Source organism: Thermothelomyces thermophilus, chromosome 2 (assembly GCF_000226095.1).
Source record: "Thermothelomyces thermophilus ATCC 42464 chromosome 2, complete sequence".
Classification (NCBI taxonomy): domain Eukaryota; kingdom Fungi; phylum Ascomycota; class Sordariomycetes; order Sordariales; family Chaetomiaceae; genus Thermothelomyces; species Thermothelomyces thermophilus.
This window is the reverse complement of record NC_016473.1, coordinates 4985574-5008861: the sequence shown is the minus strand read 5'-3', so window position 1 is coordinate 5008861 and position 23288 is coordinate 4985574. Positions and strand designations below refer to the sequence as shown.

General features: G+C 58.7%; 12 protein-coding genes across 12 annotated transcripts; 5 read left to right on the top strand and 7 right to left on the bottom strand.

Moving 5' to 3' along the window:
* Positions 1 to 22: 22 nt before the first annotated feature.
* Positions 23 to 2586, top strand: MYCTH_114734 (uncharacterized protein). Its single transcript, XM_003662266.1, has 2 exons — positions 23 to 893; positions 965 to 2586. The coding sequence occupies exons 1-2, from the start codon at positions 380 to 382 to the stop codon at positions 1768 to 1770; spliced, it is 1320 nt and encodes a 439-aa protein (XP_003662314.1). The 5' UTR covers positions 23 to 379; the 3' UTR covers positions 1771 to 2586.
* A 135-nt stretch (positions 2587 to 2721) lies between these two features.
* MYCTH_2302818 (uncharacterized protein) lies at positions 2722 to 3526 on the top strand (the record flags this gene model as incomplete). The annotated part of the gene is made up of 4 exons (XM_003662265.1): positions 2722 to 2957; positions 3051 to 3100; positions 3198 to 3237; positions 3424 to 3526. Coding segments are annotated over exons 1-4 (191 nt in total), but the record flags the coding sequence as incomplete, so codon positions are not given.
* Positions 3527 to 3557: 31 nt separating this feature from the next.
* On the bottom strand, positions 3558 to 5043 carry MYCTH_2314920 (uncharacterized protein). The gene is made up of 2 exons (XM_003662264.1): positions 4559 to 5043; positions 3558 to 4452 (listed from the first exon to the last, which is right to left on the bottom strand). The coding sequence occupies exons 1-2, from the start codon at positions 4875 to 4877 to the stop codon at positions 3830 to 3832; spliced, it is 942 nt and encodes a 313-aa protein (XP_003662312.1). The 5' UTR covers positions 4878 to 5043; the 3' UTR covers positions 3558 to 3829.
* Positions 5044 to 5897: 854 nt separating this feature from the next.
* On the top strand, positions 5898 to 6814 carry MYCTH_2302815 (uncharacterized protein). Its single transcript, XM_003662263.1, has 2 exons — positions 5898 to 6061; positions 6250 to 6814. The coding sequence occupies exons 1-2, from the start codon at positions 6008 to 6010 to the stop codon at positions 6763 to 6765; spliced, it is 570 nt and encodes a 189-aa protein (XP_003662311.1). The 5' UTR covers positions 5898 to 6007; the 3' UTR covers positions 6766 to 6814.
* Positions 6815 to 6906: 92 nt separating this feature from the next.
* On the bottom strand, positions 6907 to 8151 carry MYCTH_2302812 (uncharacterized protein). Its single transcript, XM_003662262.1, has one exon. It carries the CDS (start codon positions 7870 to 7872, stop codon positions 7135 to 7137), a length of 738 nt encoding a protein of 245 aa, XP_003662310.1. The 5' UTR covers positions 7873 to 8151; the 3' UTR covers positions 6907 to 7134.
* Positions 8152 to 8330: 179 nt separating this feature from the next.
* MYCTH_2302811 (uncharacterized protein) lies at positions 8331 to 9843 on the bottom strand. Its single transcript, XM_003662261.1, has 2 exons — positions 9479 to 9843; positions 8331 to 9377 (listed from the first exon to the last, which is right to left on the bottom strand). The coding sequence occupies exons 1-2, from the start codon at positions 9528 to 9530 to the stop codon at positions 8578 to 8580; spliced, it is 852 nt and encodes a 283-aa protein (XP_003662309.1). The 5' UTR covers positions 9531 to 9843; the 3' UTR covers positions 8331 to 8577.
* A 361-nt stretch (positions 9844 to 10204) lies between these two features.
* On the top strand, positions 10205 to 11250 carry MYCTH_114738 (uncharacterized protein). Its single transcript, XM_003662260.1, has 2 exons — positions 10205 to 10559; positions 10659 to 11250. Exons 1-2 carry the CDS (start codon positions 10247 to 10249, stop codon positions 11093 to 11095), a joined length of 750 nt encoding a protein of 249 aa, XP_003662308.1. The 5' UTR covers positions 10205 to 10246; the 3' UTR covers positions 11096 to 11250.
* A 59-nt stretch (positions 11251 to 11309) lies between these two features.
* Positions 11310 to 14185, bottom strand: MYCTH_2302809 (uncharacterized protein). The gene has a single exon (XM_003662259.1). It carries the CDS (start codon positions 13886 to 13888, stop codon positions 11507 to 11509), a length of 2382 nt encoding a protein of 793 aa, XP_003662307.1. The 5' UTR covers positions 13889 to 14185; the 3' UTR covers positions 11310 to 11506.
* On the bottom strand, positions 14186 to 16189 carry MYCTH_2302808 (uncharacterized protein). Its single transcript, XM_003662258.1, has 3 exons — positions 15852 to 16189; positions 14693 to 15784; positions 14186 to 14576 (listed from the first exon to the last, which is right to left on the bottom strand). The coding sequence occupies exons 1-3, from the start codon at positions 15947 to 15949 to the stop codon at positions 14483 to 14485; spliced, it is 1284 nt and encodes a 427-aa protein (XP_003662306.1). The 5' UTR covers positions 15950 to 16189; the 3' UTR covers positions 14186 to 14482.
* Positions 16190 to 16513: 324 nt separating this feature from the next.
* MYCTH_2091453 (uncharacterized protein) lies at positions 16514 to 18110 on the top strand. Its single transcript, XM_003662257.1, has 2 exons — positions 16514 to 16974; positions 17084 to 18110. The coding sequence occupies exons 1-2, from the start codon at positions 16632 to 16634 to the stop codon at positions 17590 to 17592; spliced, it is 852 nt and encodes a 283-aa protein (XP_003662305.1). The 5' UTR covers positions 16514 to 16631; the 3' UTR covers positions 17593 to 18110.
* Positions 18111 to 18184: 74 nt separating this feature from the next.
* On the bottom strand, positions 18185 to 19502 carry MYCTH_2302804 (uncharacterized protein). Its single transcript, XM_003662256.1, has 4 exons — positions 19404 to 19502; positions 18638 to 18942; positions 18405 to 18538; positions 18185 to 18324 (listed from the first exon to the last, which is right to left on the bottom strand). Exons 1-4 carry the CDS (start codon positions 19414 to 19416, stop codon positions 18273 to 18275), a joined length of 504 nt encoding a protein of 167 aa, XP_003662304.1. The 5' UTR covers positions 19417 to 19502; the 3' UTR covers positions 18185 to 18272.
* Positions 19503 to 20650: 1148 nt separating this feature from the next.
* On the bottom strand, positions 20651 to 23049 carry MYCTH_2302800 (uncharacterized protein). The gene is made up of 2 exons (XM_003662255.1): positions 21004 to 23049; positions 20651 to 20924 (listed from the first exon to the last, which is right to left on the bottom strand). The coding sequence occupies exons 1-2, from the start codon at positions 22424 to 22426 to the stop codon at positions 20773 to 20775; spliced, it is 1575 nt and encodes a 524-aa protein (XP_003662303.1). The 5' UTR covers positions 22427 to 23049; the 3' UTR covers positions 20651 to 20772.
* Between the last annotated feature and the right edge of the window lie 239 nt (positions 23050 to 23288).

The following is a 23288-nucleotide window of genomic DNA, read 5'->3' as shown; positions in this document are numbered from 1 at the left end:
CTTCGCCCACCGCTTCCAAGCCGAACTTTCACTCGTCTCACAGCACCCGCCTCGTGCGCTCGCACCCGAGTCCATGACAAGTGACAATCGCTGAGGGCCGTCACGATCCCCTGCCTGCGCGGGCGCCTTCCCCCGCACATCGGCATCAGAGGGAATCGCAGACAACCAGCACACTGGGCGCTGCCCCTCGATGATTTAGCACACGGCCACTACACGAGACGACAACACCTGCCCCGCCTCGCTCGAAAGTCCTTGTCTTTTGTAAATCTAGAGACGTAATCGACACTTGCGAAATTATCCACCGAGAGCCGAGAATCGAAAATCGAAAATCGAAAATCGAGAATCGAGAATCGCGACTCTGCGCCTCCAGAGGGGCGGCATGTCTCACAACCCACACCTCTCTCCCCACGGACAAGCTGCACCTGCATCTCCGGCAGAATATGGGGTAGCATTGCCTGCGAGTCGGGCTTTATCGCAGTCTCGGTCGGCGGATTCACCTTCGGAAGGAGCAGGTTCGGCCGGTCTGGCGGCTAGCGAAGCGATGCCGAACTCAACCAAGCTCACTTTCAAGGAGCGATGGGCTGTCAACGCCTCCGAGTCTCAATTCAACGCGCTTGCCGGCGCAATAGGCGGTTTCACATCGGGCATCGTCACCTGCCCGCTCGACGTCATCAAGACAAAACTGCAGGCCCAGGGCGGCTTTGCCAGGCAAGGATCACGGCACCCGAGGATCTACAAGGGGCTGTTTGGAACAGCTAGTGTCATTTGGAATCAAGAAGGGATCAGGGGCTTGTATAGGGGCCTGGGGCCCATTATCATGGGTTATTTGCCGACGTGGGCGGTGTGGTTCACAGTCTACAACAAGACGAAGCGGTTGCTGGGTGAATATCAGAGTAGGAGCTGCCCCCTCTCCCTCCCTCACTGCTATAGGAGAAATCTCTTCTCCCGCTAACCTTCTCTACAGCAAACAGTTTTGTTGTCAACTTCTGGTCTTCGATCGTGGCCGGCGGCAGTAGCACCATCGTCACGAATCCTATCTGGGTCATCAAGACCCGCCTCATGTCACAGTCGACCAGCCACGACAGGACACAGTTTTCGCTCTTCCCTAGAAGTGCCAACACACCAACATCACGCCCGGCCCTGCATCAGCCATGGCACTACAAGTCCACATGGGATGCGGCACGCAAGATGTACACGACAGAGGGCATTCTTTCATTTTACTCCGGTCTCACGCCGGCCCTTCTCGGCCTTACCCACGTGGCCGTGCAGTTTCCCGCTTACGAGTATCTCAAGGTGAAGTTCACCGGCCGGGGTATGGGTGCAGCTGTCACAGAAGGCGAGGACGACAAAGCCCACTGGTTCGGCATACTGTCGGCCTCCATAATGTCGAAAATACTGGCCAGCAGCGCGACATACCCACACGAAGTCATCCGTACAAGGCTACAAACACAACGTCGGCCGATCCCAGGACACGAATACATGGAGGGCTTAGGCGGCGTCCAGCCCGGGGTGAACGGGGCTTCTCAGCAACCGCAGTCCGGGCCTAAGTACAAGGGAATCATCTCGACGTTCCGGATCATGCTTCGCGAGGAGGGCTGGCGGGCATTTTATGCCGGTATGGGCACCAACATGATGCGCGCTGTGCCGGCAGCGACGGTCACAATGCTCACGTATGAGTACGTGATGCGCCACCTTAACCTCGCGCGCCTAGGCGGGAAAGAGAAGCTGCAGTTGCAGCAGCTTGAACAGCAAACGTTCCCGGGGCCATAGGCCGACGGGCGATTTGAATCTCCGGGGCTACGACCTACCTTTACCTGAAGAGTCGGTGGGATACGAATCTCGCCAGCGTTTTCCTCCACCCTTTTCTCGGGCTCTTGAGCATCAGTTTGGACCGTTTCGGTCCACGATCTGTGCAGGAGGCATCCTAGCCGCCTCTTGGTGGCCCGTTTCCCATACCCACGACAGCGGCAGGCAACGGAGCTGGCATATTGTACCCATTGAAGAGTAAATGGGTATCTTGCTTTGCACGATAATCGCGTTAGCCTCGAAACGGCGCGCGGTTCCGTGATAGATTTGGGCGGGCGTTGTGTTTAGCGACCGGATCGACAAGCATGCATGCAAGCAAGCGGAACACCCTCATTCATTTCTCCCGGACCGACGAGTCTTCCTTTTCTTTTCTTTCCTATTCTTTTTTTGCTCTACCGCCTCTATTTTCGGACGGCTGGGCGGGCTGGCATCTCTTGCATCCCTGATTTAGGCGCACTGGGTGGGCAGTTGAGCTACTTTCCTCAGAGGTCCCGGTTTCAGCTGGGCCCCAGGCTTACTCGGCTTTGGGTTTTCTGTTTGCATGCAGCAAGCAAGCATTGCGGCGTGTTGGGGAGGGGCCATGCATACACTGGCGGATGGAGAGAGAGAGAGGTAAGGAAGGGTTGGGCTAGAATACGGCCCTGCTGGGCTGTGGTTCACATTGTACATATACATACGCACAGGTATAGAGGATGGCCGTAGGCGTTTTGCGGCAGCACGGAGGAGCAATCCGAGGTATGATGTGCCGACCTACGCGGAGTGAAGAAAGCCGTGTCTCGATTTACTCGGTACTGTATCGCTCATACATGGTGAGGCGATGCCGAGTCGAAAACTTGCCCCTCGAGTGCCCGGTTGACATGCCAATTCCTAGCGGAATGAAAACGTCTCGAAATGGTGCATTGTATTGGTTTCCTATCAAAGGGGGTCATGATGGTGGTGCTCTTCCAGGGGTAGTTAGGAAGCCCATGGGTTCTTGACTCTTTAAGTTGATAGGAAAGGCCCATTTCCTCCCCGAAGCCAACCACTCAAACAACTTCCCCCACACCACAAGCTCAACAACACCTGTTCCACAGCCACCCTGCAACCATCACAAAACCAAATCATATCCCAAATGAAGGAGTAGAACCATGTCAGGCAATATCAACCCGAGGGTAGGTTGCCTCGGGTTTATTCTACCTATCCATTGGCCTCGGGAGAGTAGCGGAAGAAACGAGTTGCTGACCCACTATGCGCTTTCCATCAAGACCATCATGGCGCCTGTGGCCGCTTTCACCATGGCCGGGGTCTTATTCTTGTGAGTACTCGATGCCTTGTTGCTGTCGCTACTACCCCTTCAAAAAGAAGATGAGTGGAAAGTGGGACGTGCTGATTGATTGGTCGGTTGTATGTAGGTATACGCGGTCCTCGATTCGCGCTGCGAGGAGCAATGCGGTAACGCAACCCGTCCCCTTCCCCCTCCCCCTTCCTTGGTATCATATGGATTAAGGCTCTCTCCCCTTGCCAGTGAGCCTTAGGTGTTGGGAGACAAACCAGTAGCTAAGCTCGGCCTGGGATATCCTCTCCCTCCTTATCGCTTGAGACTCTATGATGATTGACGCGGCACACACACACACACAGAAATCGAGGCGTGAAGATGAGCGGTTTCGGCGCCAGCAACACCAGCAACACCAGCAACGGGAGGAAGCAGGGCGTGAGTGATGCGAATGTGACGGGGGGCTCGTTCGCGCGAGTAGTTCAGAGATTCAATCGTTGGGGAGGATGGCCGTGGCGGACATAGAAATCACGCCCGTTTGTTTTTCCCTCGCTATCGTAAAAAAGAGAGAAACACAAGTACCAAAAGAGCATACGACAAGATAGTATAGTATATACACACCACTCGAGTTGCCAAGGTTTACCGCCGCAACCATCCAAAAAGCGCCCACCAAAGACATGAACGAAAAAGCCCAGGTCTCGTTACGTTCTTTCTTCTCCCCCCGTCCCTCACTCATTAGCTTCTTTTTTTGATCCTTATCCTTTCCTCATTCTACTCCTTCTTCTTTTCCTCCCCATTCGCCGTAGCCTTGGCCTCGCCCTCGGCCTTAGTCTCGTCCTTGTCCTTGGTCTCACCCTCACTCTTGCTCTCACCCTGGCCCTCACCTTCAGCCTTGGGAGCGTCCTCGGACTTGTTCTCAGCCCCGGCGCCCTCCTCCTCCTCCTTCTTCTGCGCCTTCTCCTCTTCCTTCTCCTTCTCCTCCTTCTCCTCCTTCTCCTTCTCCTCCTCTCTCTCCTCCTTCTTCTCCGCCACCTGTTCCGCCTTGACTTTTTGCTCGGCAGGAGCAGCAGAGGCCGAACCCGAGGGCAGCTCTTCGACGAGCTTCTTGACGACGGCGACGGTGGCCTCCGGCCCGCCCGGCTGGAGGGCGAGCACCTTGCCGGCCTTGTCGACGACGAAGACGGCGCGGGTGGTGCCGCGGGGCTGCTTCTTGAGGCCGAGGGCGCCGATCAGCGACGCCTGCGGGTCGCACAGCAGCGGGTACGGCAGCTTCTGCTTGGTCTTGAAGGTCGTGTTGGCCTTGGGCGAGTCGGTCGACAGGCCGTAGATGGCCAGGCCGCTGGCCGAGGTGAGCGCCTCGTGCGAGTCGCGGAAGAGGCAGGCCTGGCGGGTGCCTGTATTTGCAGGGTTGGCAGGGAAAAAAAGGGAAGGAGACCACGGTTAGAAATGGTTCAACATGTTTTTTTTTTTTTTTGACTCAATCGGCATGAAGTGTCTTACATCCTGGTGTGGAAGCCTTGGGATAGGTAAAGATGACCACGCCCGCCTTGCTCGCATCAACGAGGGATTTGAGGGTGGTCTTGGTGCCGTCGTTGGTCTCGATCTCGCCGCCGAATCCGTCGAGGTTGATGATATCGCCCACGGTGGGCACGCCGGATGAAGAGGAGCCATTGGTGCTTGCGGCGACCGGGGCCGCCTTCTCTTCAGCGTCTCCCTTGGCTTTGGAGGCGGTATCCGTCTTTGCCGTCTTGGTCATCTTCCTCCGCACCGGAGGTGGAGGCGCCGGGGCCTCCTTGCGCTTGCGCAGTTCCATAGGCATGATGGGCGTTGAAGGGGGTAGGTAGGGCTGCGCGCGCGCGCGGCTTCAGTTACGGGCTTACAAGATATCGGGGGAGTCGAGAATATCCGATTGGGCGAGTGAGGGCTACAAAGGGGCGGTCGCTACCTGGTCGCGACCGAGATATAAGGAGAAGGGAGAAGCTAACGGCAAAAGTTGGGAAGAGAGACGGAAGGAGAAGAAGTCGGGAGCTCTGGGGAGGTAAACAGGAGGTTGAGCTGGTTGCGCAGCGGCTGACCAATCAGACAAAGGCGCGACCCCCAGACGAGGCCAGGCCGGCTTAGGAAGAGAGAGGGGGGTGGTCTCGGTTTGAAGAAGCTCCGCTGCTGCGGCAGAGCACGGGCAACGCAGCACAGCAGGAGCGAAAAAAAGGGCCCGTGGCAGGTGCCGTCTGGGGGGCGGCCCGGTAGCCTCGCCCTCCAGCTGCGCAGCGTGCCTATCCACACCCACACACTCACACACACACACTAAGGACACAATGAACGGGAGCCGTGGCTGTGTGAGAACGTCAAAAGACATCGGGGCATTGGAATGAGCCATTGGACTTGCAGCTTAGTGGATTTTTGAGCTCTGCTTTGTGCCTCGCCACCCTCGCGGTGCCATCGAGTTTGGGGGTCCGACGACCGTTAACGGCCTGCGCTCTTTGTCATGTGGCATGGTGCAATTTCGGTCCTGTCAGACTGTTTCTCCGGGAAAAGAATCCAGTCGAGCTCCGCCTGAGGTGTCGGATGTGGTCAAAGCGATCCCTGTTAATTACTGTGGCCCAGGCTCTTGAACTGGTAGCAATAGGTCACGGTATACACCCCAATGAAATGGCCGAATAACTCTTAAGTTCAGGTACCGGGCTGATCGAATATCGAGGGTGGAATGTACTTGCAGTGTACTGTACAGTACGAAGGTACGAAGTACTCTGTCGGGAAGTTGATTTCGTGCTTGGCATTCATTAACGCTGCGAAGTTAACGGTAAAGAGATGGCCAGTGCGCTATTGGCCGGCTAAACCACGGCCCTCGAGCTGCCTTGGCCGAGTTCACCAACGCCTGGCTCGAATCGACGGCGAACTGCACATCCAGACCCGGAAACAGCTCCCACACGTCCCGCTACTGCTGCCACCATGGCGTCCAAGGCGGCAGCCTCCGCTGCTGGCGGAGTCGTCAGCATTTCGAAGGTGAGTTTGGGAGCCCACACTCTCTTCAATGGCATTCCGGAAGAGGGAAAATCGACCTGATCCTCGTCGTCTTCGATCATGCTCGAATTACCCGAACCCTCCAACCCCCACCCTTTCTTTCCCATTTTCCCTCTTCTCTTTATCTCTCTCTCTAACATCCACACGCTCACCACCTGCCTTCGTCCCAGAAATATACCCTCCAATCGACCGGCATCTGGGAGCGCATCCGGCGCGCGACCGCCATCGACCCGAACCGCTCCAACGGTGTGCCGCTCAACCCGTACAACCGGAACCCGGCGCCCGGCAGCAACGACCCGCTCAAGTACGACGACCCCGTCACCGCGCCGGCGGGCGACATCGCCGACAACCCGTACTGGAAGCGCGACGTGCGCCGCAACTACCCGCGCCCCAGCGTCATCAACCAGGCCCAGCAGGTCGCCCTGCTCACCGTCGGCAGCGCCGCCCAGCCGCGCGTCGAGCTGATCGGCGAGGAGGGCAGCAAGGCGCTGGTGGCGGCCGAGCAATCCGGTAAGGAGCTCGGCGTCGCCGGCTACCTGGAGAACAGCGGCGTCGAGGCCGCCAAGAGGGTCCTCGAGATGACGGGCGGCCTTCCCCCGCTGCCTAGCGGGCAGAGCCTGCGGGGGGGCAAGTGGGACGTGCACAAGTATAGCCTGAACTCGGAGCAGTCGTATGGAGAGAAGTGAGTGCATCCGCAGCTTTCTGGGCTCGGCTGGCTTAGAGACGATTTGCTAACTGTGTCCCCCCCCCTTCCCAAAAAAAAACAGCTACCCGTGCAGGACATTTGTATGAGAGGAGTTAGAGAGGTAGACGGTCGGGATACAAGGGGTTGTAGAGTGTGTATATAACGCCGCAGACGTGTTATAAGAGAAGAGTGCCTTAGACTCGATACAGACACACACACCCACACACACGCTGTAGTTGCGTTCGGATCGAACCGTGGATAACCCTCCGAGAAAACACTATGTGGTTTTGGGTTTCAGCAGGGTCCAACCAAAGCCCCAACGCTCGATCGATCGACCCTACTTAACGTCGGAGACCGCTACGCACACCCCTCAGATATCCGTCGTCCCCTCTCCCTTGCCTGCCCTTGACCCAGGATCGTGCCCGTGCCCGTCGGTCCCCTTGGACTTCGCGCTATCCCCCTCTCCCGTCATCCGCTCGATCACCTTGAAGCGCCCCTGTGCCCTCCGTAACCTGTCGTCAAAGTCATCCACCGCCTCGTCGGTGTTCTCGGTCGACAAGCTCTCCGTCTCCGCCAGCGCATAGAGCGTCGTGACGTGCTTCCGCAGGCGCGGGTTGTCCGGTAACGGGGGGAGGGAGAGCTCCGCCGCCGGGGGAGGGGCAGTCCCCTCCCCATTATTCTTCTTTTCCTCCTCCTCTCGGTCCCCCCCACCACCGCTTCCCCTTCCCACCCCTCCCCTGTCTCCCTCCCCGGCTGCGCCGTCCCGGGCCTGGGCCCCTCCTGCTCCTGCCTCCTCGGCCGGGTTCGCAGACCCGACCGCCCCGTGGTGGGCCCCCTGCCCGCGCCCGTGCCCGCGCCCGAGCCTCAGCCGGTTTGCCCACACAATGGCGCGCCCCTGCATCCGGCCGGCCTCGACGAACTTTTGGAACCCCCGCTCCAGCCCGAGCTGCCGGCCCTCGGTGCGCCCGGCGACCAGCCCGTCGGCCATGCCCTGGTTGTACCCCTCGGTGTAGAATTGGTCTTCGAGGGTGAGGAGGGTGTCGAAGGGGTCTCCTGATGAGGACGGTGGTGGAGGTTGGGAGGAGGGCTGGGCGGATGTGGTTGCCATGTTTCTGGCTTTTCTTCTTCTTTCTTTTTTTGTATTGTATACCTTCTTTATCTCTGAGAGCCTTTGTGTTTCGTCAAAACTGTCGAGGGGCTCGACCGGCAAGTTGTCTTTCTGAAAAAGAGGCAGGGCGTGCGAGTGGTTGAGGTGTCAAAGTCGACAATTGGGCGATGATACATATATGTATATGTATATACCGTGGACACGGCGAGGATGGGGGTGAACCAAGCCCAAGGCTGTTATTCCTCCTGATAATGGCGGGGTCGGCAGTTGGAACGCGGGGCCAAAAACTCATGGACCCCGCCCCCCCCCCCCCCCCCCCCCCAAGGGCGGTGGCGGACACTGCGTAATAAAAGAACGCTACGCATTCACTACGCAGGCGAGGCGGACTTGTCACTGACCACGCGTCCGCTATCTGCAGGGCACACGTCTGGCAGGAATTGAATGGCGGTCTGAAAAACCTGCAAGATAGTACGGATACGAGCACCACAGCAAGGGCGGAAAGAACAAAAAGACGGAGAAACAAAATATAAAGAAGCGGGATTAATTAATAATGATGAATGAGCCCTAGACCCCGTCGATGTGCCTGCTTAGGGAGTTGGACTCGGAACTCTAATATCATAAACAGCCTAGGCTCTAGGTCCCTCTAAACACAGCCAACAAACAAGCTCATCAAGAGAAGCAAAAAACAAAACAAAAACCCAAAAACTAGTGCATCAGCATCCCGCCATTGGCGCACACCACCTGCCCCGTACACCAGCCGGCGTCCTCGCCGCACAGCATGCCCACGATGCCGGCGACCTCCTTGGTGTAGGCCGGGCGGCCGCCGGTCTCGTTTGCGTCGCGGACGACGTCGTCCGGGTCGACGCCCTCGCGGGCCTTCATGAGGGGGGTGTGCAGGATCCAGCCGCGGATGCCGTCGAGGAACTCGGGCGTGTTGGCGGCGTACATGGGGCCCTCGACGGGGCCCGGGTTGACCGCGTTGACGGTCGCGTTCTCGGCCAGCTCGCGGGCCCAGGTGCGCGTCATGGCCTCGAGGGCGGCCTTGGTGCCGCCGTAGACGGACTGGGTGACGAAGCCGGTCGAGGACGAGACGGACGAGAGGTTGACGATGCGCCCGGACCGGTCCCGCGGCAGGTGCGGCTGCGCCGCCTGCACCACCAGCAGCGGGCCCAGCACGTTGACCCGGTACGTCTCCTCGAAGTCCTCCACCGTCACCTGCGGGAGGAGCGCGTTGCGCGCGATGCCGGCGTTGTTGACGATGATGTCGATCTGGAACCGGGCCCCTTCCGAGGGCGGCGGGAAGTGCTGCTGCGCGCCCGCGATGAGCGCCGCCGCCCCCGCCGGCGTGCCCACGTCGGCTCGGACGGGGACCGCCCGCACGCCGTACGTCTTGCTCAGCTGCTCGGCCACGGAGGCGGCGAGGTCGGCGGAGGAGGACGATGTGTAGTTGATGACGAGGTTGCAGCCCTTCGAGGCGAGGTTCTCGGCGATGGCGGCGCCGATGCCTGCGAGATTGTCCAGCGTCAGCCAGCCACTCTCCATGTGAGGAGCACTCTCCATGTGAGGAGGGCCAGAGAAAAAAGACGGAGTCGTAGGATAAACAAACCTCGGGAGGCGCCTGTTACGATGCCGAGCTTGCCCTCGAGAGGTCTCGTCATTGTCGCCAGATGGTTGTGTTTTTTTGTTTTCTTTTTGTTGTAGTGGTTATTCTTCTCAACTCCTTGTACTCGGGTACTTTCAACCAAGCAGCCAACTCGAAGGATGGAAGTATGATTCTCGACAGATCAACACTTATGCAGAGGTACCGTCGGAGCAGGAGAGAAGACGGATAGACAGCAACAAAGCCAGTCGATTGAAATCCGGAGCCCCCCCCCACCCCCCTTTTATATACAGACACTGAATGCAATAATAGGTGGACACTATTAACCCCGCCGGTGTAAGGCTGGTCTTCTTCTTCTGGCGAAGTTGGAGAAGGGGAAGATGTGCCCCGCACCGCGATGTCGGTCGGCCCTCAGCAATGTGCTGCCCCGCCATTTGCGCGGCTACGGGGATCTCCACAGCATGGCCCCACGGCTGGCGGGCTCTCTGGAGCCCACGCCAGTGAATTTCACGCGGCCCACAGCGCTCAAGGTATGAGTACAGTACCTTACCGTTAACCTCTCGGCGCTCGAGCAGCTCAAACCCGAAACCCGCCAGGGCACACCTACACCGGCCGCCGCGCCATCGCAGCCTTGCCTGGCGAACACAACCCGCTGCTAATCTCGGGGGCCCCTCTTTTTTTTATTTTTATTTTTTTTTTTTTCGCTCCCGCCTCCAAAAACCCGACGACGACCAGGCACGCGACCCTGCGGACGTCCGGCCCGCCCCAATCAAGATGGATATCCGACTCCTCCGGGCGTCCGACATCCCGCTGATCCAGCACGCGAACCTGGAGAACCTGCCGGAGAACTACTTCCTCAAGTACTACCTGTACCACGCCCTCTCGTGGCCGCAGCTGTCGTTCGTCGCCGTCGATGTCTCGCGCCCGCCCAAGACCCCCTACGACTACCCCAAGATCGTCGGCTATGTGCTCGCCAAGATGGAGGAGGAGCCCGCCGACGGCGTCCAGCACGGCCATATCACGTCGCTGTCCGTAATGCGCACCCACCGCCGTCTGGGCATTGCCGAGAAGTTGATGCGCCAGAGCCGTAAGTTCTTTCTTTTCCTTCCCTCTCTCTTCTCCTTTTCTCCTTCTCGCATTGTCCTTGCCAGCAATGTCATAAGAGCTAACGGGAAAAACAAATCAGAGCTGGCCATGGTCGAAACCTTTGGCGCACACTACGTCTCCCTGCACGTGCGCGTCTCCAACAAGGCGGCCATCCACCTGTACCGCGACACGCTCGGCTTCAAGACGGAGCGGATCGAGTCCAAATACTACGCCGACGGCGAGGACGCCTACTCCATGAAGCTGGACCTCGGTTTCCTCCGCGAGCAGATCCGCGAGCAGCAGGAGGAGGAGGAAGGGAAAGAGGAGGGCAAGGCGGATGACGAATCCAAGGGGAGCAAGAAGAAGGACGGAGAGCAAGGGCAGAACGGCGAGTACGCCGACGAGGGCGAGCCCGTCGGCGAGGTCGGGCGGGATCCGGCAAAGGGGAGTAAAGGCGAACAAAAGATCAAGGTGAAGGTGGGGAGGGGCCTCGGAGTCGGCGAGCTGGTAGAGAAGGTCGAGAGCAAACATAGCTGAGGGACGGCGTTGAGGCATTGAAAGAAAAAAGCGAAACAAAAAAAAGTTTCTTTGGTGTTGTCGGCGCACACAGAAACCGGGTCACGGGGGAGAGGTTGTTCATGGTTCAAGTTGCTCCGGTGCTATACTAACATGACAGTTGAGGCATGCAACAAACAAAACTAGCGCCACAATCGGACATTCCAGGGTGCATAAGCAATCACTATATTAAAAGAGCATCAAAACGGCAAAAGCTACTAAACTAAAAGGTTTGGTTGGGGGGAGGGGGGAGGGGGGCCGGTTGTCAGAAACCAAGCATTACAAACCGCAGATCCTGCAAGACTCTCGCAAACTCCCTTACCCCCTATATCCCGTACCAGGCCTGCTTCCCGGGGGGAGGGTATCCAGCTTCCACGCTGCCCCATCACTACCTTACTTGTTGTACGCAGCGCTGGCAGCAGCAGCTCTCTCCTCCTCCGCGGCCAGCTCCCTGGCAAACTCCTCGTCCGCCTCCGTCCGCAGCCGCTCCATCTCCCGCGCCAGCTCGTCAATCTCCCTCTCCACCGCCTCCGCCTCCGCCTCCATCTTGCTCGGCCCGGTCCGCCCTTTCTCCTCCACCCCGCCGCCGCCGCCCCCGCCGCCGCTGCTGGCCCGGTCCTCGGCGATGCGCTCGTGCAGCTTGAGAAGCTCCGCTTCCTTCTCCGCCACCTTGGCCTCCAACTCCCACGCCGCCTGGTACTTGGCCTGCGAGGCCGCGTAGGCGCCGGGCGCGGGCTCGACACCCTCGTCGTTGGGCCCCGCCGAGCGGGGGCGGTAGTCGGGGTCATCGGCGGGCCAGGCTCCGGGAGCGCCCCTGGCGGGTCCGCCCCACGGGGGGTTGAACCAGGGGTGCTGGTGGTGATGAGGGTGCCCGTGGGGTGGCATGGGCGGGTGATGCGGCATGGGCGGCATCGGTGGCATCGGCGGCATGGGAGGCATGGGAGGCATCCCGAAGGGGGGAGGAGGAGGAGGAGGAGGAGGAGGAGGACGGCGGCGGGCCTCGCGCCTCATCTCCTTGGCGGCCCGCTTCTGCTCGCGCCTGGCCTGGCGCCTCTCGCGCTTCTCCTGCCTGCGCTGCTGCTTCCTCTCGCGGCGGAGCTGCCTGCGCGCGCGCTTCTGCTGCCTCTTGAGCTGCTTCCAGTCGCGCAGGAGGTCCTTGACCTCGCGCCGCAGGGCCGCCCGGTCGAGGGCCATCACGGCCGGGTCGCCGGAGGAGGAGTGCTTGGCCGCCTTGATCTTGTCCTTGATGCTCCTCACCTGCTCCTTGGTGATGTGCTGGTCCGGCCGTTGAAGCGACTCCTGAAGGCACTGCTTCGCGACCGGCAGCTGGGTATCGCGGAGGTCGTCGTAATCGGGCAGCGAACCGACCGACGACTCGGAGCTGACAGACGACGCGTCCGACCTCGTGCTCGTGCTCGTGCTCGTGCTCGATACCGAGCCGGACCGGGACCGGAACCGGTGCCTCTCGCCCGGGCCCCGGTGCTCCCCGCGTCCACGCTCACATGCATCTCCTCCATCCTCACACTGATTCCACCATCCTCCCCTCCCCATCCCCCAACCCATCCCCCACCCGCCTCGTCCACAGCCGAAACCTCTAGGCCCACCGCCCGCCCCCCACCCAGGCGGTCCCCAAGGACCCCGACCGGCACCGGCACCGGCGCCGGCCCTAGCCCCGGCTCTCCCCGGACCGCCAGGAGGGAACAGGGGCTGGCCGTGGAGCCGAATTCCGTTCCCGTCCGCCACGAACCCGCCGATCCGCAGCGAGCCCTCGCGCCCGTCCGCGACGATCTTGTTGCCGATGCTGACCCGGTCCGGCTCGACGTTGATGCCCGCAAAGCGAAAACCGCCCCGGCCCCGGCCCGGGCCCCGGCCCCAGCCGCCACCGCCGCCGCCGCCGCCGCCGCCGCCAAAGTGCGTCGCGAAGAAGCCGCGGCGCGGCGCCTCCTCCGTCGTCCCGCTCCCGGGGGGGTTGGGCTGGTCGAAGGAGGGGTCCCAGCCGCCGGGCGGTGCCGGCGGTCTCTTCTCGTCTTCGTATGGCTGGGGCGGGGGGAGGTCGGCCAGGCCTCTCTGGCCGCTGTCGTTATGGTTCCCACTACTACCGAGCGGAGAGGTTTCCTCGAAATCCACGCGGATACTGATGCGGCGCGGGCCAAAGAAGCCGTCGTTCCATTCGCGCACCGTGGATTCGACGCCCTGCCGGTGCTGGCTGGCATCGACGGGGTGGTCGCCGGCCGGGCGGATGCGGTTCAGCTGGGCCTCGGCGTGGCTCCGGCTCGAGGCCTGCGAGCGGGCGTCGTCGCCGGCACCGGGGTTGGTGTTGGTGGTCGTCATGGTTTCGGCGCGCATTTTGCGTTCGATAACTTGTTCGTTGGTAGTTGTCCAGTGGTAAGGCAACAGGTGGTTGACGAAGGTCTGCCAGTCTTCGAGCCGGACGTCTCTGGCCGCCAGTTCGGCTGGATATGGCAGGCTGTCCGGGGAGGAGTCCGGGGTGAGGGTAATGGAATGTACGATGCCTGACTGGCTATTCAGGGGAGGTGCTGGCCGAGTCTCGAAGTACGCGGCGGCAGACGAGCTTGGCCCGTGGTCTGCATCACCCGGGAAGTTGGACTGGTGAGAGCTATGGGGCGTGAGGGGAGGGGTATAAATGACATCACCGCTAGTGGATGTAGTGGATCGAGAAGCGTCGTCAGCCCCGTGCGCGTCTCGCCCCGGAGCCGAGAAGATGTCCGTCTCGGTGTACGGCGGGGGAGGCACGTCCTCTAGGTGAGAGGGCATGGTTGGGTTAGGGTGTAAGAGGGCCGAACGTTCCTGGTGTGCAAGGGTCCGCAGGAGAGCAATGTCGTCGGCTTGCCACTCGAACGGAGTCCGCTGGTTAAATGTCTAAACCTCGAGGAGCCACAGTCCTGCACACAAAAGGGACGCCATCAGGGAGAGAAAACAGCGGGGTGGTATGGTCTATTGGATGCCGCAGAAAGTGGCATGGAGCCCAAGTCATAACCTCAGCTTCACGAGAGGCGTAAGCCCAGAACCTTGATCAACCCGCGCCCCCTGTCAGGACCCCGAATGCCCATTCGCCAAGACGCCCGTGGCAGAGCTTAAGCGAGTGCGATCTGAGGGCTTGGCAGACATCGCCCCATTGCTGGGGGGTCCCGTTTTGTTCCCCGCATCCTTCCATTCCACGCAATCCGCACCGGGCTGACGCGGCCCATTGATGCGGCTTTTGGGCGTGCAGCTAGTCCGAGGGATGTGACCACAAGGCGACTGCAAGCAGTGTCTATCCATTTCTAGTTTAGGGCCACGAGGAGCTGTCGCGTCCTTTGGCGGCTTTACAATACCGCAGTAGGTCGGAGTTGCCGATGCGGACCGGCTTCAAGGCTCGCCAAGCTGCATAGAGAAGCCTATATCCTCAGTCTTGTAATGATCTGCCAAAATGCTGGCGAGATGGTGTCGCGTTTGGGGACCCCTGTGTCCGTCAGCAACGTCGGACTCAACAGGAAATAAAAAAGAGGGGAAAAAAATAAAAGAGGGAAGAAAAGGGGGAAGAAAAAAAAATAGAAAAACGGCGCTAAGGAAACATACAGATTGGTAAGGTAGACGTCGACGAGCTCTGGCGGGATGTAGTCCGTGACCGTGTTTTCAACATCGAGCGCCTCCACCGCAGGCCCGTTCGCATAGCTCACGTAACTGGACGGATTTCCAAGCTCTCCCCGGGACACCTCGTCCGACGGATCCTCGGGACAAAACTTATAAACTGGGCAGAGAACAATGACAGGTTTGAGGTACTCGTGCGCGGCCTGAGCGGCAATGCAGCAGCCGCTGTCTACCAGCAGCCCTCCGTTCTGGTACACGGCCTTTGCGCTGAATATGACTTTGTTGACCCGGGGTATGTAAGCCATTAGACCGTTGCTCGCTAGGTTAATGGTGTTCACCCCGGCCGCGTTGAGCTTCTTGCGCAAAGCGGCATAGGGAGCCTCGGCGGTCCCATCAGGGTATTCCAGGCCGGCGATGATGACGGTGAATTTCCTCTTTGATGCAGCCTTCACCAAAAACCTCTCAACAGTCCTTGTGGGCTGATAGGCCAGCACGTAATCGCCAGGGTGGATCTGGATCTCTGAGAAACCCGCAATCTGATCATCGGCCTGATTGATCTCGTCCAAAATCTCCTCAATCCCGTCCATGACCTCTGACCGTAGAGCGTGAAGGCTGGCGGGCTGGGCTTGTGACATGGGCGTCGAAGCTCCCGTTATGGGCGAGTCGCCAGGGTCTGCAACGGACAACAGGTTGAACATGGACTTGGACACCTGCAGGCCTGTCGAGATGGCCGAAGGAGAAGGGCGGACGGGGACGGGGACGGGAACCGGGGCAGGTCGCTGTGGTGGCGGGTGCGTGCTCGGACTCAAACTCTGGATGTCGGAAGCGGCCTCGCTGACCAGGTCGTCGGCATTCCTCTCCTCAGATGCCTCGTCCCGGATGAGACCCAAGACGCGCCGCACCACGTTTCCGATGACGGGCTCCAGCGGCGCAGCCCGAACCAGCCTTGACCCAGTGCTCTGAACCCTGAACAAAAGCTGGTCGACATCGTTCCATCTAGATTTGGCGACGACCTGACGGAGGATGTGTGCTGTTGCCTTGGCGCATTCGTCGCCCTTCACTTGCCGCCGCTTAAGGAGGCTGTAACCCAGGGTTAGAAGTTGTGAGAGATGAAAAGTATTAAAGTATTGGCGGAACACCGGCTTACAATATCAGCGATTCGACCGAGGCCTCCAGGCTCCGGCTGCCGAACGACTTGATCAAGCCGTCCAGGTTCGGCACATGGGTTGCTTGAGAGGGCGCCATAGCTTCTTCGTCTTTGTTTTGGGCTGATCGGTCGCGGGGCACAGAAAAGGCTCGGCGATTTAATGACCCCGCGTCGGTCAGAGCTCGAAAAATACCGATAACAGTTAATACCGGATCGTGAGTCGGGCTTTAGAGTAGCTGAAACCGTGAAGATTCCGCCGGCGGCAGTGGAGACAGCGCGTGCTTCCGAATCGAGTTCGTGCCCAGTATCGAATTGGCTCAGAGAGCAATGGATGTGAGTCAATGAGCATGTTCGAACTCCAGAACCGAGAAAAATACAGTGGGGTCACAATGCCGTGCCCCGCGCAAGCCCGCGCCAGGCGGGTAAAGCTCGGAAGTATCCGTATTTGCAGGTACTTACAAGAGTAATACGAAATCCGTAATGCCAAGAGCAGACGAGACAGCCCATACTAGTAGGAACAGGAGTGGCTCGAGAGCCCAATATCGCGCTAAGATAAGCGGAACGGCGATACAATTGGCCTTCAAAATTTGGCTTTGTAGCACTTCACATCTGGAAAATCTGCAGACGAGCGACTGTGCGAACGTGGCGGCAGCGATTGCAAGCACTTTTCCAAGCCAGCCCTTATCTGATAGCGATCGACTTGCCATTGTGGTCCTGTTTCCAAGAGTCCGAATCATTCGCATCTAAATCCAAATTTTTTACGAACACCAACACATCAAAATGGCGGCCGAGGACAAAGTCGAGGTCGTCGACGACAAGAAGCTGAAGAAGGAGAAGAAGAGCAAGGACAAGTCGGAGAAGAAAGAAAAGAAGCGTAGCGAGAGCGACGGTATCCGCAAGGAGAAGAAGGACAAGAAGAAGGACAAGGCGAGGCAGGACAAGCTGGCGCGCGCCCTTGATGCCCACCTTCAAGCCGATGCTGCCAAGTCGTTCGAGGCTCAGGACGAGCAGGACGACGTCGACCCCGAGGACATCATCAAGCCCGCCGAGGAGCTGGTACCGTTTGCGCTGCCGCTTGCCGACGAGAAGACACACAAGAAGATCTACAAGCTGATCAAGAAGGGTGCGTCTCAGCTCTGGTGGAGCAAATCGCTCCCCTCCCTCCCTCTCCTCCCTCAAGGCATTGCGTGGAAATGAGGGTCCAAAATAAACTGACCCAATGTCTCAAACAGGCGCCAAACTCAAGTCGATCCACCGCGGCGTAAAAGAGTGCGAGAAGGCGATCAAGAAGTGCCCGCCCAAGACGGCCGCGTCGGGCGAGACGCCGGCGCCCGGGCTCGTCATCATCGCGGGCGACATCTCGCCCATGGACGTCATCATGCACTTCCCCATCCTCTGCGAGGAGCACGGCGTGCCGTATCTGTACGTGCGGTCGCGGGCCGACCTCGGCGTCGCGGCGTGTACCAAGCGCGCGACCAGCGTCGTCATGCTCAAGCCCGAGGGCAAGAAGAACGCCGGCGGCGAGGGCGGCGCCAAGGACAAGAAGAAGGACGCCGACACCGAGATGGAAGATGCGGGCGACGACAAGAAGGTCAGCGCGGAGGAGTACCTCGAGGCGTGGAAGGAGCTGGTCAAGACGGCGGAGAAGCAGTGGAAGATCCAGGTGCAGCCGTGGGTCAAAGGCACGCACCCCCTGCAGATTGCTGAGAGGGAGAGGGCGAGGCAAGCGGCAAGGGCTTGAGTTAGGTCGGTTTCAAAGGAAAAAAAGGGGAGGGGGGATCACAGAAAGCTGCTTCCGGCTTCCCCCTGGCTGCGCATTGAACGACACGACAAGGGCAAGTCCACTCATCGCCATGCGACGCGGGCTTTCCACGACGATTTGTTCGTGGTTCCGTCATCAGCTCCCATGACACGGTCACATTTTCGTTGGCCCCAATCTCCGGGCAGCACAATGGCAATTCTTGGGTGGGATTGCCCACATTATCATCATCTGCCGGCTGTATCACCACCAACGGTCAGCTTGCTCTCTTGGCTTTTATGGCTCTCTTGTGTAATGGATGGCGTTGAGAGGGATGGGCTCTTTGCATCGGTTCCGGGAGATTACTGGGCTCCTGTTGTAAATACCAAAATGAAAAGTTACTCTTGTCACGGATCCCCAGCCATAATAACAATGCTGCAGAGCGAAGAGCACCAACGACACCCTGCGAGAGAGTATCAGGGGGAAAGAGTCAAGCTGCGATTATAAAATGTTCCAGATTCATAAATGTAAAAAAAAAAGCGTGATACATGTACAGTCAATTGGCAGGTGAGAATATATCATTGCCGAATTCCTTGTACCGAGGCCACTCTATCGATGTGCCCGATGCAAGGAAAAGAAAGGTCTGGCCGCTCCGTCTTTAACTCCACCCCATTCATCTTCCTTTACTCGGATCGGAAGGCGTTCCGGCTCAGGGGAGTGCCACCGGCGCCGGAGCTATGACGGACGTTAGCATCAATTTTGGGGGGTTTTGGGGGGGGGGGGGGGGCTGCTTCACGAATACACCGGCCACTCACTGCTCAAACGGGTTGGTGCGTGTTCCCCACCAGGTCAAGAAGAGAGACAGGCCGACGGTCTCGAACAGCTTAGCGAGGATGCTGACGCCGACCTGCTCGGTCGCGCGCTTCTCGACGAAGAGCTGGCTGATGAACTGTTGTCGCAGTCAGCAAAGGAGCCCGCTACCGCTTTCCGGAGACACCCTTCTCGCATGCTTGGGGTAGGTAATAAAAGGGAATGAGGGGAGACAGACAGTAGGAGCGCTGGTGGCAGCAAAGATCAGGCCGCCCAAGTAGGCGGCGCCCTTGTAGCTGAGGGTGCCGGTGGCGTTGATGAGGGCGCCGACGCCGTACGACTGCAGCGCCGAGCCGACGAGGGCGGTGCCCCAAGCGACGGCGGCGCCCGTCGCCTCCCGCGAGCGGAGAAACTCCTCCTTGGTATTGGCAGCCTTGGCACGCTGGTACGTCTGGCCGAAGAGGGGGGTGAGCACAGCCAGCTCGGCCGTGTGGTTGAAGACGGTGCCGAGGGCGATGGCCGAGGGCTTAACGGCGGGGAGATCTGGAGGAAAACGTTAGCTTTCTGAAACGAGGGAGGATGCCGCGTGAGCGGTGTTTGTGGTCGTTGTTGTCATTGTGGTTGTGATGGTGGCTGTCGTTGTGATTGTGGTTGTGGTTGTGGTGGTGGTAGTGGTGAGGTCCATCGCCTGTTGCCCGTTTTCAAGCCTACTTCCCCCAAGTTCTAAAGTGTGAACGGATTCCCCACACTTTGGGACGAGATGACATCAAGGAACCGGCGGTACAGCCCACCCGATTGACGAGCGAGACCCAACCCGTCGGTCAAAGAGTAGTCTGACATCCAATCTCTTCTTCCAGATCCGAGGTGTCGACTTGTGAAGATGGCAATGGCTGACAATTGACCATAAATGAAATCTAGCAATTGAGGCCATGCTAGGCCTAATATCCGGAGACCGGAAACGGAAGGAGGTGCATCATGAATGCGCGGGAGGGGCGGGTACTAACAGTGCAGAGACATGTTGGATAGTGAAGATTGTTCTGAGATTGAGTCGAAGTCGGGGGTCTGTCGACTTTCTGTGGAGGATGAGGTTGAGAAGCGTTGTTTTCTGGTTAAAGATCTATAGGACGAGAAAAGGTAAGCACACCTCGGCCAGACGGTAGAGGGAGAGCAAGTCAGTTTATAGCAAGCACTACGGCAAGCCTGGACGGAAGCAGGACCACTTCTCCAAAGTGTCTAACCCCCCCGGTCCCGTTTGTGCGTCACTCGTCTTGCATGCTAGAATGGGGATACACTTCGTCCATCCTACTGGCCTCCACTTGTTAGGGCCACCTGAGTTGGAAGGTTTTCCCCTTGGTTTCCCCGGCGCATAACATCATCGCATCGTAGCTGCCCAGAACTTGCGCCTCTGAGAAGCTGCAGCATGACGTCACCACCTTGGTTGTTAGAAGCGACCCTGGCTCGCCAGAACTCGTCTACCCCACTGCAACACCAAACAGATTGTGTTGCCTGCGGCTTCCCTTGCAAGTTTGCATCTTGCAACACTCTTCTAGTGCCAATTCTTTTTGGGACTGAGAGGAAGAGGGTCCCATACCTGACGCAATCGAGTGACATCAAAGGTGCCCTGGCGGCAATCTCTCCGCATGGTCCGTTGTTCCTGGCAAAACCCCGAGATCTGTTCGATCCTGATTCCGCAGGAACCCGCAGCAACAACTTCCGGCATGGCCGCGCCTGGCCGGAGACGCGGAAACCTCATCAATGCATCGGGGAAGTTCCGAGAACCTTGGCATTGGCTGTTGACAGCTCCCTGCCTGCATTTGAGGGACTTGCTGCTGCTCGCAAAAGTTGACCTATCCCGCTCGACCTGTGAAGTCTCGTCTGTTCGGTGTTCACTACACAGAGCACAATATTCAACCGAGCACCTAAGCGAAGGAGCATCCATCACCCACTTGCATTGCCTGCTGTCAAAATCCGCACAATGGGCAGCTGAGTGTGTAACTGAGAAGCAAGAGAATCGCGTATCGGTGCACCGCAGCCCGCCGACAGCAAGGGTTAGGGTTAAGCGCCCCTTGCCAAATGGGAGCATCTGCGCTCCGTTTGTTATTGCTGTTGTACGTCTTAGGGATGTATAACAAGACAATCCCGAGATTGACTCCTCAAGGCATCTATCTTATCACGGATCTCTCATTACGCTCTTGCTTGCTTACCCGACTTGCTCACCTGCTCTGTAACACCGAATTCTCTTCCTTTCCTCTCCTTCCTTCGCTCTCTCCAAAGAAAAACAATGCCACAGATGCTCCGATCCTTGCCGAGCACCTGGATGCTAGTACATGGATGCCCAAAGATCAGCTTATTTTTTTCTTCTTCTACACTCGTTCAAGCCATATGCTGCCCGTCCTCGCCCCCGCGCAAGGCCAGGAGCGCGCGCACATCAGACACATACTGCAGGCCCTCTAGTAAGGGTATTAGATACATGAGGTCGCTGTCCGTCGGGTCACTGATCCAGCCTTGTATCGGGATTGCATTGTCTAAAGCGGCCAATTGTTAGCAAGGAGGCATTGGACAGGGGAGAGAGAGAGAGAGAGAGAGAGAGAGAGAGAGATTCACCTTGGTGGAACATATAGCTCAGTGGGCTATTATCGAGAATCATAACTTTACTCAGGTCCGGCTCCACTGAGCTGAGGTCTTTGATAAAAGCCCCATGCCGGAAGGTGCAATGCTGGCGGTAGTAGCGAGCCGAGAAGTACTTACGCTCGGCCTCGAGCCAGTCGATGACCGGGTCGGCATACTCCTGCACCGACGCCGTGAAGACGACCAGGTTGTACCACTTGCTGACCCGCCTCAGAAATTCGTCGCAGTGCGGACGCTTGTGTACGTAGTACAGGATTGGGTGTTGCGGCCCGATGGCCGTCTGCCCGCCCGCGCTCTGGTACGTCGTGTTGAGCCGCACCTCGACCATGTGCCCCGACCCCATCCGCCCGCCCTTGGAGAGGCTGTGTATCAAGGTTTCGTCAAGATCGAGAATCAGCGTCTTTTGATGCCTGACGTCGGTCATTTCTACGTTTTTGTTGATGTAAGAGGGTTGCCGACGGGGTATCAATGGCCGCGGAGGAGCAGGCGTCTTGGGATATTTGGTGAGGGCGCCGGAGGGAGAAGTTGGCGACTTGAGCTGGGCAGAAATGGTTTCTATGGCGTCGCCGGAATCGCTGCTTTCCCGGATACCAGTCGACTGCGATTTCCGGTGCTTCCTCTGTCGGAGGGCCTCGTCGGAGCTCAGCTTGATCCTTATGGAACGCTGAGCCGGGGCGGCGTCGTCGGAGTCCGGCAACGACTTTGAGCGCAAGTGTTTGCCACTTGTTCCTCGACGGCCGCCCTGTCTCTTGCGGTCCGGATCTGTTTCTGATTCCGATGAGAGGCCGGACGACGAAGAGCCGCTCTGCCCAGTGACGCGTAGTGCCCTATTTTTCCCTCGACCGCTTCTGCTGGCGGAACCATCCAGACCCTTTCGCCGCTTCTCGGACGCCGCTATCCCCTCGTTATAATCCAGCGCCATCCTCTTCGCATTACCGCCATAGAAGCCGAACAACTTCCCGAGCTGCTGCAGTGGCGCAAAATGGCCGTTCTCGTCGCAGAAGCAGGCGTACAAGTAGACACCGGGCGCGGTCAGAGTCGACAGCATCCATCGTATGGAATCTACAAAGGCGTTGGCGATCCGCTTCGGATAGAGCACCCACATCGAGCCTCTCGGGCTGATCTCCTTCGCCTGAGGGATCACGGGCGTCGTATCATCGACCCCATACCCATGGCTACGGTCATCTATGGGCGTGCTTTCCAATCGGAAGTCGTCGGGCTCGGCGACTAACCCGTCTTTCTCTTCGACGTTACCGAGCGCGCTCTCGGTCTGGTTCTGCCGCGGCCCGTCGGCGTCGGAGCTCACAGCTAACCCTAGAGCGTTGAGCGAGTTCGATCGTGACGGTGCTGGGCTCGGCGGAGGGGAGACTCGGGCCGAGATGATATTGAGGGAGTTCATCTTGCCGTCGACATCGAGAAGGCCATGAAGGATGGATGCGACCGCGCCAGGGGATATCGACCGGGACCGGGGGCTTCCGTGGAAAAACAGTCGGCGTGCGGACTTTGCGGCCGAAGAGGCCCAGACGCAATGGCTCTGCGCTCAGCACGCCTCGCTTGTTGCTGCTCGACGCACTAGATTTAAATTCACCTGTGTGCAGTGCCGCCCGGAAATAGGTTGCAGTTGGGCGTGGAGGATGATGCCGAGAAAATGGGACCTGCTGCGGCAAAGACCGGGGGTTCGTATTAGTTCCAAAAGTCCAGACGGGACGGGCGATGTCATCGGCTTTGGTTTCTTCAGGTTGGAGCCCGACCTTTTCCCGCTTCGAACAGGCCTGCCAACTGGAAACGACAATGTAAGGCAGAGAAAAAGTGGTTTGACAAGAATTTGCCAAGTTTCCGGGTTCAGTGCAAGCCTGCTCACATCGCTTCGTTGGGAAGACGTCCCGTCGTCTGGTACTCGAGGCGTGTCGAGCCGGCAATGGCTTTACGGAACGCGGCGCTAGCGGGGAGCTCCCTTACCAGAGGTGGTACTGTAATCCGTACTTCGTACTACGGTACCAGGTGACGGATCCTTGGCCGGGCCAGCCTGCTCAACAAAAAGTGAACGGCCCTGTGTCGCCTTCCCCAAATCCAATGCCATTCTTTCACGTGCCAATGGCAGCACAGGACCCCTCCCCATTTGGCGCGGATCCACAGCAATAGCCCCTGGCCCAGGCAAACGGAGTATCTGTGATCATCACGTACTATTAGTGTAGAGCATACACTTACTAGCGAGATCTGCAGGTTCAGAAAAGCACCTCGCTACTAAGATTTTGACTATT